Source organism: Grampus griseus (genome assembly GCF_964374135.1).
Source record: "Grampus griseus genome assembly, chromosome: 11".
Taxonomy (NCBI): domain Eukaryota; kingdom Metazoa; phylum Chordata; class Mammalia; order Artiodactyla; family Delphinidae; genus Grampus; species Grampus griseus.
The window spans coordinates 76725707-76737983 of record NC_139005.1 but is presented as its reverse complement, the minus strand read 5'-3'; the positions used below and the strand labels follow the sequence as shown (position 1 = coordinate 76737983).

The 12277-nt window shown below is 38.3% G+C and overlaps 1 protein-coding gene across 1 annotated transcript in view; it reads left to right on the top strand.

Annotated features, from left to right (window-relative positions):
• Positions 1 to 12277, top strand: part of CEP83 (centrosomal protein 83) — a 68924-nt gene that overhangs the window by 25248 nt on the left and 31399 nt on the right. Inside the window, exons 6-7 of the mRNA XM_082666672.1 lie at positions 3631 to 3882; positions 6716 to 6847. Of these exons, the coding sequence (XP_082522798.1) occupies positions 3631 to 3882; positions 6716 to 6847 (384 nt within the window). The remainder of the gene's footprint in view (positions 1 to 3630; positions 3883 to 6715; positions 6848 to 12277) is intronic.

The following is a 12277-nucleotide window of genomic DNA, read 5'->3' as shown; positions in this document are numbered from 1 at the left end:
TGCTGTTGGCAAAAGAACAGACAAACGGATTAATAGAACAGACCAGAGAGTTGAGAAATAGACCCGTAGAAATAGCATCATCTGTTCTTTGACAGAGGAGAAAAGGCAGAGTAGAGAAAAATTATCTTTTCAACAAATGATGCTAAAACAACTAGACATGCAAATGCAAAAAAAAAAAAAAGTGGATCTAGACACAGACCATACAACTTCCCAGAAATTAACACAAAATAGATTATAGACCTAAATGTAAAACTTAAAATTATCAGACTCCTGGAAGATAATGTAGGGAAAAACCTAGATGACCTTGGGTTTGGTGATGACTTAGATACACCACCAAGATATGGTACTTGATACATGAAAGAAATAATAAGTTAGACTTCATTGAAGTAAAAACTTTCCACTCTGAAAGACACTCTATTTTTTTTTTTTTTTTTTTTTTTTTGCGTTACGCGGGCCTCTCACTGCTGTGGCCTCTCGTGCTGCGGAGCACAGGCTCCAGACGTGCAGGCCCAGCGGCCATGGCTCACAGGCCCAGCCACTCCGCGGCATGCGGGATCCTCCCGGACCGGGGCATGAACCCATGTCCCCTGCATCAGCAGGCGGACTCCCAACCACTGCGCCACCAGGGAAGCCCTGAAAGACACTCTAGAGAATGAGAAGAGAAGCCATAGGCTGGGAGAAAATATTTGAAAAAGATATATCTGATAAAGGACTGTTACCCAAAATATACAACGAACTCAAACTCAACAATAAGAAAACAAACAACTGGATTAAAAAATGGGCCAAAGACCTTAACAAACATCTCACCAAAGAAGATATACAAATGGCAACTTAGCATCTGAAAAGATGTTGAACATCATGTCATTAGGGAATTCAGGACTTCAAGGGAGATGACATGTGAATCTGAGATTGGAGGAAAAGGGGAGAGCGGAGGCTGTGTCCAAGATCTTTACCCAGAGGATGGATAGCAGTGATTGAATATGAGCTCCTCCAGAACAGAGGTTTTATGATTGTAGTTGACCCTTGAACAACATGGGGTTTGAACGGTGTGGGTCCACTTATACCTGGATTTTAAAAAATAAATACACGTACAATACTGCATATAAGTGGACCCACACCATTCAAACCCATGTTGTTCAAGGGTCAACTGTACACAATCCACGGCTGGTCGAATCGGCAGATGTAGAACCCGCCCATACAGAGGACTGATTTGAGCCCTTGGTTTTTGGTATCTGTAGCAGGTCCTGGAACCAATCCTGTTAGATACTGGGAGCCGGCTGGCTGTCTCTGCTTATCTGCTAGGTTCTCTAATGTATCCTTAATACCTAGAGCAGTGCTGCCTATGCAGTAAGTACTCAATAAATATTTGTTGCATGAACGAATGAATAGAGAAGTTAGAAGGCAGTGATTACCAGTTTTGGGAGGAGTGACTTGGTAGAGAACTCTTGTTAAGGAGTTATCAATGTGAGATCTAATGCTGAATTTGGTATTAGCTAGCTCAGTCCAGAGCTTCAGCTCTCACTTCAACTATCACATAGATGCCTTTTAAAACTACTGGAGGAAGCAATAACATAGGAAACATGCTGGTCATGAATATTAGCTGTCTGATCCCATATGTAAAATGAAGACTACAGGATAAATTATTGTTACTAAATGCAATTTTATATATAACACTTAGCTCAGCACTTGATCCATATTAAGTACTCAGTAAAGGGCACCATTGTTTGAACCCGAGTTTCATATCAGTGAGCTGCCACACCTCTGATATAGCACAGTGGAACAATATTTGGATTTCCTCATGCAAAAGCTAAGTGGTTTCTTAAAGATCTTCCAGCCCAGCCCTTCATTTTAACTGATGCCAAAGTGAAAAAGTGACTTCCACAAAGTCACACACCTGGCTGAAGGAAAGATGGAGGGAAAAAGGTAGTTGCGGACCAAACCTTGGGGGTAATGTTTATGTAAAGGATGGGAGGAAAAATAGGAGACACTAATTAGTTGAGTGTTTGAGGGCTTGACCCTGAATTTTACAGCTGCCTTCTATAATAAATTTTATTTTCTGGGAAGAAATGGCATTTGCCTTCTGTGGATAGCTCTACCTGTATTTCCCATTGACATCTTTAATTCAGCTTCAGTTCAATGTCCAAAACCTAACTGGAATCACTACATGTTAGAACTGAATAGGATCTTAGAGGGCCTCATTCTAACCTCTCATTTTACAGATGAGGAAAACATTCTGCCCTGGGGTGGAGGTCTCACACTTCTTAGATTCACTTATAGCAAAGTGAGCAACCAGTTGTCCCTTGGGCCATTTTTGCCCAGGCTGCAGAGCATTACTTTAAGTCCTTTGGCTTAGAGTGAGCCTGCTAAGCTCCTCCTGGCTACAACAACCCCTGGTGCTGTTTATAGCCGGCGCTTCTAACTTTCTTTTTTCTTTTTTTTAAACAACTGAATCTTTAAGTTAAATCATCTGAAGAAACCCCATATATAAAAAGAGACTAAAAAGAGGAGCTGCTGTGGTTAACAACAAAGGTTTGTTGGTGGTGATAGTAGGGGATAGGGAGTTGGCGAGATCAGCAGAGGGAAAGAATGAGGTGTTTTTTTTTTTTTTTTTTTTTTGCGGTACGCGGGCCTCTCACTGCTGTGGCCTCTCCCGTTGCGGAGCACAGGCTCCGGACGCGCAGGCTCAGCGGCCATGGCTCCCGGGCCCAGCCGCTCCGCGGCATGTGGGATCTTCCCGGACCGGGGCATGAACCCGTGTCCCCTGCATCGGCAGGCGGACTCTCAACCACTGCGCCACCAGGGAAGCCCAAAAGAATGAGTTTTACTGTGATTACTTGGACCCTTATTCCTGGAGGTGAGGGGCCTCTGAAGTGCCTCAGAGGTTAGGAAGCAGTTTGAAATCCCCTGATTTGGGGGCACATGAGATCTGTCAGCGATGGTTGGCGTGAATGAGAAGACCACTGGTATTTTTGTTCAACAAGTTCCTTGGTGATTTGTCTACATGCCCTGGAGTAATGATTTTCAGCTCTTTCTTGGATCTGAGAATTAAGAGCTAGGCCATCACTACAACTAGGGCTTTAAGAAACTCTCAGCTATTATTTAAAAGCTCTCATCAGTCACATTTGTTGTTACTTATATGGACAAGCAGCTTTTTTTGTAAATTAAGTTGCCTTGGAATAGATGATTTTATTAGTATAGATATAGCCCAAGAATTACTGTCACATGAGGAAAAGCTTAGGAGTAATCAGTTTATGCAAGATCAATATGATCTTGCATAAACCCCTATAATGTTCTGATGAATTTAAAAATACTTGACATATTTTAATTATTTTATAGTATTACTTATAGTTTTGAATTTTAGTCAGCAACTGATGAAGCCCTGTGCTAGGCACCACGGGGAGATGGAGGGAAAATAGGACAAGATCCTTGCCCTCACATTTGAGTCATGCCAAGTACAGAATGAAGAATGTGACATTTTAGGATTTTTTTCCTTTGTACTTCATTTTACCACCTGAGCTTTTTTTTTCATATTGTACAATTTTTAATTTTAATTTACTGACTTGTAAAGCATGTTCATGGCTGAAAATTCAATAATTTAAGGTTGTATGCTTTCTTTCAAATTGTCATCAGATTGCAAGACTGGAGAAAGATAAAGAAGAACTACATAACCAGCTGCTTAGTGTTGATCCCACAAGAGACAGCAAACGAGTGGAGCAACTTGTTCGAGAAAAAGTCCATTTGTGTCAGAAATTAAAAGGTTTAGAGGCTGAAGTAGCAGAATTGAGAGCTGAAAAAGAAAATTCTGGTGCTCAGGTAGAAAATGTCCAGAGAATTCAGGTGCGGCAGTTGGCTGAGATGCAGGCTACAGTCAGATCCCTGGAGGTAAGGTTTTAATTGCTTCCCGGTAGATATCGCGTACTTTCTTTAAAGTGCAGTTGACAAGCCTTTGATTTTTTTTTTTTTTTTTTTTTTTTTTTTGCGATATGCGGGCCTCTCACTGTTGTGGCCTCTCCCGTTGTGGAGCACAGGCTCTAGACGCGCAGGCTCAGCAGCCATGGCTCATGGGCCCAGCCACTCCGCGGCATGTGGGATCTTCCCGGACCAGGGCACGAACCAGTGTCCCCTGCATCGGCAGGCGGACTCTCAACCACTGCGCCACCAGGGAAGCCCAAGCCTTTGATTTTTTAGGGCATAAATGTCTGCTCACCAATCTAACGCTGACGCATTTATGGAATCCCAAGAGTATATATACTTTTTGTAAAGAAGAAAGCTCTTGATTCATAAGCAGTAGCTATGCTACCATATTTACAAGGGGATTATTTATTCTTTGGGAGTCACGTTGCCTATCTGAAATGATTTAACTTTTACAGTGCCACAGAGTAGAATATGCAAAATTCAAAAAAAAATGGAGTTTCTGAAGACTAAAGTCACCTCAAACCAGAAAGAGCAATTTCTTTCTAGTTATTTCCTTACACTGGGATTCAAGATCTTAAAATCGTAAATCCTGTTTCAACAGAAATACCATACTTATATTATGACAGCTTCTTGCCGGAGTTACAAAATTGAACTTGGCTACTAATGCATATAAGCCTTTACTGAATTATTTCCCTGAGTTCATTAGAGAAAGAAAAGAGCTGGCAGAGCTAAGCTGGTACTCCTAGAGGTATCTTCCTATGAAAGTTCTTGTTTCTGTTGTTGGAGAGGAAAAACTTTTCTTTTACCCTCTTAGGTTCAGAGTTTAAGGGTTGTGAATTAAACTGACAACAGACAGATTAGCAAGAGAAAAGATAGATTTTTATTCATGTACGTAAACAGGAGTTCACAGAAAAATGTGACTCAAAGAGGCAGTAGTAGTTTGGGGCGTATATACCATTCTAATAAGGAAAAGAGAGGGGGAGAAAGGACACTTATAGGAAAAGAAATGACTTTTAGGAAAGATAAACGGGCCCTTAGGAAAACAAATGGCAGATATGATAATTTTGTGATGTTGTTTGTGTAGGTGCTTTCTTATCCTGGTGTTGACTTCTTGTCTTCTGTGATAGAAGTTGGCCTTCCCTAGTTATGAAATCCCTGCGGAGGGGACTTCTAACACTTAAATTCTTTTTAGAGGCTCTACTTTTAGACAGATAAGAGGAGTTCAGGAAAAAACTTTGTCCTGTGTCTGTTGATTCTCAAAAGCCTTCAGCTCCAAATAATTCTTATTCCACAGTGGCATATGCTGGACCCCTTTACAGTTTTATTGAGATAATGCTTATTCCTCCTAGTCCTTAGTGTCTTACGTGTAGCAAATATACTAGTTTGATAGTTTTTAAAATTTTATTTTGAGCAGTCCAAAATGTTTTGTTTTCTTCAGAATAGTTGTGAGGTAATTTGAACTGGAGGGAAATTAGTGTGCACCTAGTTTGTAATTAAAGTCCAATATCCAAATCCAAAGTAGTGATTTTTTTCTGGACAGCAAACTGGTACAAGAAGTACATTAATATGTTTTGAAGAGTAGAAGTCACCTTTTTATTTTTTGGATGAAACATCTGGCAGTATTTAGTGGTTTCCTGAATTGAAATTGTCAGTATCATTGGACCTTAGACGTGAGGCAGTTCAGAATGAAGTGTTTATGTTGCCATCCTTCTATCCTTAACGTATTTACACGGTGACAGTGGGATGACTGCGATTGAGTATGGTATGTGATCTCAGTGTGAAACTTTGCATTGAGGTCCTTTAGAGTGATTATTTTCAGGACCAGTTGAATGATGACAAAAGATGGGAGGTTCTTTCACAAGAGCCTGTATTTCATTTTATCATTTGTCAGATGAAATGAAAATACGCACATGACAGGTAGCCTGCCTTTCTTTGATTTTTTTTTTTTTGTCTATCATTGTGCCTGAAGAGTATCATTTTTTATGTGAGGAAAATAGGGGTTTTTTTTTCTGAATTATTTGTTGAATACACTCCTTATCATATTTAAGATATATAGGAAATGAGCTGTTGCAGAACTGAAGCTTATCCTTTAAATGCAAAATGTTTTCATTTTAACTATTTTGAATAGAAGTATTTTTAAAAAGCATTTAGTTTTCCCTTTCTAATTAAAGAGTACTATGAGTATTACCAACTGGAAATTTTCTTGACAGCTTACTTCATTAAGAATATTATGTGATGAGTTCAGGAGCTATTGAGTTCTTTGCCCATACTTCCAGAAGCTCCAGATTAGTTGAGGATTTTGAATTTTTAATCTCTTGGGGATTGTTTTCTAATCTCCATTGATTTTAGATTTTCAGTTCTCACTTCTTACTACTACACGTAAGCCCTCTCCTCTACCTTGTAATGTGCTTTTTCATATCTGCTGTGTACTTGAAATCCACCAAAATGCTTGTTTGAATTATGTCCACAATAGTATACTTGATACCAAATAGGTATCAAGTGAGTGTGTTAGGTTCTCTCTCTCATGCGAGAAGTGTATGGGTTTTATCTTGGTGGAGGCTGTTGATAAGTTGTTTGTCCAGATAACTTCGTTGCATATTTCCTGGAGCAAATATCTTGCATATGAATTCTACCAATTGCTTTGTGAAAACTCTTGTTACTTCGGTATATGTTAATATTGTTGAGGTTTTGAATAATTTTGGGTAGTATGATTATTACATTTATTTAAATAGTGTTTATTTTGTTTTTATATAATTGAAAAATTGTCAACAAATTTTAAAATATTTTATTTTAATAAAAGGCTGAAAAACAGTCAGCTAAACTACAGGCTGAACGCTTGGAAAAAGAGCTACAATCAAGCAATGAACAAAACACTACTTTAATTAGTAAATTGCATAAAGCTGAACGGGAAATAAATACATTGACCAGTAAAGTAAGTTGTCTTAAGTATTTGCTTTATTCTTTAGAATGCTTGAGACTGTATAATAACAAAGGAATTTTGTGTTTCAGTAGCTTAGTTCCCTACATTGAAGTCTCTTTTTTGATCTTATTCTACCTTCCAAATACATGTAGAAACTGACCAGTTCTTTTTTTTTTTTAATTTATTTATTTATTTTTGGCTGTGTTGGGTCTTCCTTGCTGCGTGTGTGCTTTTTCCACTTGCGGTGAGCAGGGGCTACTCTTTGTTGCGATGCGTGGGCTTCTCATTGCGGTGGCTTCTCTTGTTGCGGAGCACGGGCTCTAGGCGTGCGGGATTCAGTAGTTGGGGCACGAGGACTCAGTAGTTGTGGCTTTGGGGCTCTAGAGTGCAGGCTTAGTAGTTGTGGCGCACGGGCTTCATTGCTCTGCAGCGTGTGGGAACTTCCCGGACCAGGGCTTGAACCTGTGTCCCCTGCATTGGCAGGCGGATTCTTAACCACTGCACCACCAGGGAAGCCCCTGACCAATTCTTAACGGCTTTCATTGTGACCACTCTAGTCCAGTTTTTACAATAGCCTCCTAATTGGTCTCTTTACTCTCTACCCTGTCAGAGCTCTGTGTGATCTGGCCCCTGCAATCTTTGCTCAGCCGTCACAGTCCATTTTCCCTCCCATTCACTTTGCTCTAGCCTCACAGGCCTTCTCACTCTTCTTTGAGCAAGCTTACTTCTACCTCAGGGCCTTTGCACTTGCCCGCCTTGCATGGTCTTCCCTCACATATGTATATAGCTTTCTTCCTCTCCCATTTCTTTTCTTTTTTAATTAATTAATTTATTTTTGCTCACGTTGGGTCTTCGTTGCTGCATGCGGGCTTTTCTCTAGTTGTGGCGAGCGGGGGCTACTCTTCGTTGTGGTGCGCAGGCTTCTCATTGAGGTGGTTTCTCTTGTTGCGGAGCATGGGCTCTAGGCATGTGGGCTTCAGTAGTTGTGGCACATAGGCTCAGCAGTTGTGGCTCGCAGGCTCTAGAGCTCAGGCTCAGTAGTTGGGGTGCACAGGCTTAGTTGCTCCACAGCATGTGGGATCTTCCCGGACCAGGGATCGAACCCGTGACCCCTGCATTGGCAGGTGGATTCTGTGTTTTGTTTGTTTGTTTGTTTTTTTGATACAGAAATATGTTTATTAATGCATTAAAACCAAATCTCATGATGAGTTTAAAAATTACTGTAATTTTGAAGCAGTGATAAGTATTAATGATATTTTGAAATATCTACAAAAAATGTAATATGATATGAAAATATCTGTCACAGGTACTGTTAATACTACGATGGTTTGTAGTCAACATTCATAGTTGAAGTGGAAGGTGGATTCTTAACCACTGCACCACCAGGGAAGCCCCTCCTCACCCATTTCTGATGTTGCCTTATCAGAGAGGACTTTTTTTTCTTCACTTTGTAAAATACCATCTTCCTCTGCCTTATTCTCTATCTTTTTTACCTGCTTTATATTTCTTCATAGCTCTTAACACCATCTGATATATTTGTTTATTTTTGTCTTTTCTACTCCCTTTGCCTCAAATATAAGCTCCAAGACAGCAGGGACATTGCTTTTATTACTGTTGTATCTCTGGCTCCTGGAACAGTGCTGGCACACAGTAGACAATAAATATTTGTTAAATGAGTAAATTAATAGCAGCAGCATGATCTGCATTTGTTATTTTATTTTATTTATTTATTTTTTGCGGTACGCGGGCCTCTCACTGTTGTGGCCTCTCCCGTTGCGGAGCACAGGCTCCGGATGCGTAGGCTCAGCGGCCATGGCTCACGGGCCCAGCCACTCCACGGCACATGGGATCTTCCCAGACCGGGGCACGAACCTGTGTCCCCTGCATCGTCAGACGGACTCTCAACCACTGCGCCACCAGGGAAGCCCGCATTTGTTATTTTTAAAAGAATATAATGGTTTGAACACCTTTTTCCCAGGAACTTAGAGGTTTTTTTCCCCCTCAAATGCAATGTATATAAGGAATCCAGTAACCAGAAGTAGGGTAGCAATGATGAAAGTATTTTATAGAATACCGCAGTGAATATCAGCTCTAGAGTCAGACATATTCAAATTCCATTTCTTCCCCTTGCTAGCTGTGTGACCTGGGCAATTTAATTTCTCTCTGAAGACTTTAGCATTTTCCTTTATAAAACAGACTAATACCTACTTTATAGAGTGTGGCACAGATTAAATGAGATATTATGCATAAAGCACTTAGCATAAGGTCTTATATATAATCACCTGAATATTAGCTATTATTAGTAGTACTTGGGTCAGCTCTAAGAACTTGAAAATAAGACTGATGTCTGAATCAGTGAGATCATGTATTATATTTCTGTCAGAGCAGAGTTATGTAAAATCACCTTAAAAAACAAAATGGTTTCTAGACCAGAGGGAATTTATTGTAGCCTGGTAGAAATATATGAACTTATCTAGAGGAGTAGTGCATTCATCGTAAATTCCTTGTCCACAGTCAAAGTGTTTATGACAGAGGCAAGAGAGAGTTTTAGTTGGCAGAGTGTGAGTATTCTGGTCCCATTGAAGAGATCATTCTTACTGTGGAAAGGAATACCTCAATCTATTTTAGTTTGTGGCCATGAAATAATCGATTCATCCCATTCCTTTTGTTCTGACTGCGTGAGCCCTGAGCAACTTTCTGACTGTTATGTGATTTCCTCTGTAATTTTGTCTACAGGGAGAGAGAACGCACTGGTCCTTCAGAGTTAGAGTATTCTAGTTTCCATTATAGTTTTTTCTCGCAATTAATAAACTGACATTCTGGTTTTATAGATCACTCTTTGTAAACTTTAGTAATGTGAGTTCAACCTTGAGAGTGGTCTTTAAGTGTGGTGACAAAATTTGATTTCTGTGCCTGAAAAGCCAAAGCCATAATATTAGATGTATTAGATGCCACCCTTGGGAGATAGTCTACCCAGTTTTTTCTATGGCAAATACATACTCTTTTACACTTCCAGATTGTATGTTTATTAACACAGATTGCTAAGAGTTACCTGTCTTTTTAAAGGCATACTTGCATTATTATGCATATAAATGGTTTATTAAAAACCACCCACCAACTTCAGACAGACCAAGTTTTCATTTGAGATCTTGCATATAAAAAGATTTCATTGGAAGGTTAAATTTTAAAATAATGTTTCAAACATTGTCAGAGTTATCTTTGCAACTTGAAATTTTCATCCACATTTTGCAATTCTCACAAATGGTTGTTTGCAATGCAGAGGAACACCTGGGGTGTATTTGTCTAAGTTATTCAAATTTGTAAATGTTTGTTAGGTTTTTGAACAGTTATGTCATTGTGACTGTCGGTGTCTTGGATTAAAAAGTATTACCAAAGATGGCCTAAAAATGATGACCTTAAAGATATCTAATATTCAATGAGATAAATTCTTCCTGTTATGAGGTGTTTGAGCTTTAGAACTCCAATAAAATGTACAGTTTTAAGGAAGTCATCCCACAGAATTACCTTATTAGCTAAGTTTATGAGGTCATACCATCTCAGACCTTTGAAAAAGATCAGAGTTTGAGTACTGTCTCTTTGGAATTTACATCAAGAGCTTCTTGAGCAATACATTTTTTCAACTTTATTTGAATTTCTGGCTTACATATATTGTTTTCTTTGTGTGTGTGTGTGTGTGTGTGTGTAATTAACAGATCCTGAACCCTTATAAAATGCTTACTGTTGCTGCTTCGTTACATTTCTTAAAGTTTTATTAGTACTAGCTAATATTCTGAGTACTTCTGTTGTATCAAAAGCATAAAGCAAATTCACAATGTAAAGACCAGAATCTACATGGAAAACATATTGTGGAAAAATAAAAAGCAGAACAGGGTAGCTTGGCACACGGAAGCTTAAGAAGATTGTAAATCTCTTCAAATTATTTGCAGCATTTTAACATTGTGCATTTTATTTAAGAAAAGATCCCTAGTTTTCCTAGGATTTTTGATGCTTGATTACAAAAGTTAAGAACTAGGAATCTAGAGGCAGAAAGAAACTTTATTATAACTATTTGGGATTTGGTTCATATTACTCATAGAAAGTGTTTTTATTCATCGTATCTAATAAATATTCATATACGTTTTTCCATTTTTAATAAATAAAATAATTTTAATATCATTTTGGAAGTTAATTACTATTAGTGTGAGTGCATTCAGTATTTCAGTATTTTAGAAATGTGGCACTAAAGAAAAACTCATCCGGGTCCATAAATAAGTTAATTTGAACGCATGTTGCTTGAGCATATACCACTACTTTAATAATAGAAGTAGTTCTGAAGATAGACTTGTCGTTTGACTTCCGATCAGTGTTCTTTCAGTTTCACTGATTATAGTTTAATTGAAAAATGTTTTCTCATTTCAGTAAATCTCAGTGAATGAATTAAGAAATATGTTTTTTATATATTTTGTAGTTCTTCTCGTTGAAAGATTCTACAAAATAAGATGGCTCTGATTTTCCACCTCATATATAAAGCAGCTACAATGTGGTTTGCTAATGAACTGCTGTGTCATTCAAACCTTCTACAGTTAGTGTATAATAGCAGGTTATGATTACATTTGTCATAGAAAGTAGATTTTCATTGTAGTTGTATTTCTTCCAAATTTTAAAGCATTTATAAATTCTGTCCATGAAATTATAAAAACCCAATCTATAGAAAGTTTAAATTTTAAAATAAATACAATTTTTTAGCTGCTCTGAAAGTATTTCAAAGCTGCTTTGTAAACATTGTTCAATGAGACTTGCTTTCATAGAAAAGAACTTCAGAAAGATTTAAAAATGCAAATCTGATGTCAGCACAAGATATTCATTTTGTGTTGTGTCATTTGAAAATCTACAGGTTAATTTGTGTCGTAGTGTGGTTATTAGCAGTACAAAGGCAGCACAGTACTTGACTTTCTTGTTTCCTTTAAGTGAGGAATTTGCAGGAAACCTTGTTATGTTTCCAAGACCTTTCATAGATGGAGTCTCCTCCAGTAAGACACTTCTGTTTCTCATCTTCACCCTCTTTGGCTGTAGGACCTCTTCCTGATTTATTTCTAACTCCCATCTCTAGTTTTTATAGCCTTTTATTGCACTCAAGTAAATTATCCTTTACCCTCTTGTTACCACCATCTTATATTTTACAGATTTGGCTTGTATATATTTGTGATTTTCTCCTCTGATTTCATGGTTTTATACATTAGTATAATATGTCAGAATGCAGGTTTATCTAACCTTTATATCCGTACTGGTTAAATCCTCATTATATAGTACTGTACCTAATTTTAGAAGCACCTCACCAAAGGGCAGGGATATGGAAACTGTTAAGAGAGTAGTACAGATGATTAGAGAGACAAAGCTTTCTTGTTTGCTGCTGTATCCCCAGCTCCTAAGACAGTGCTAGGG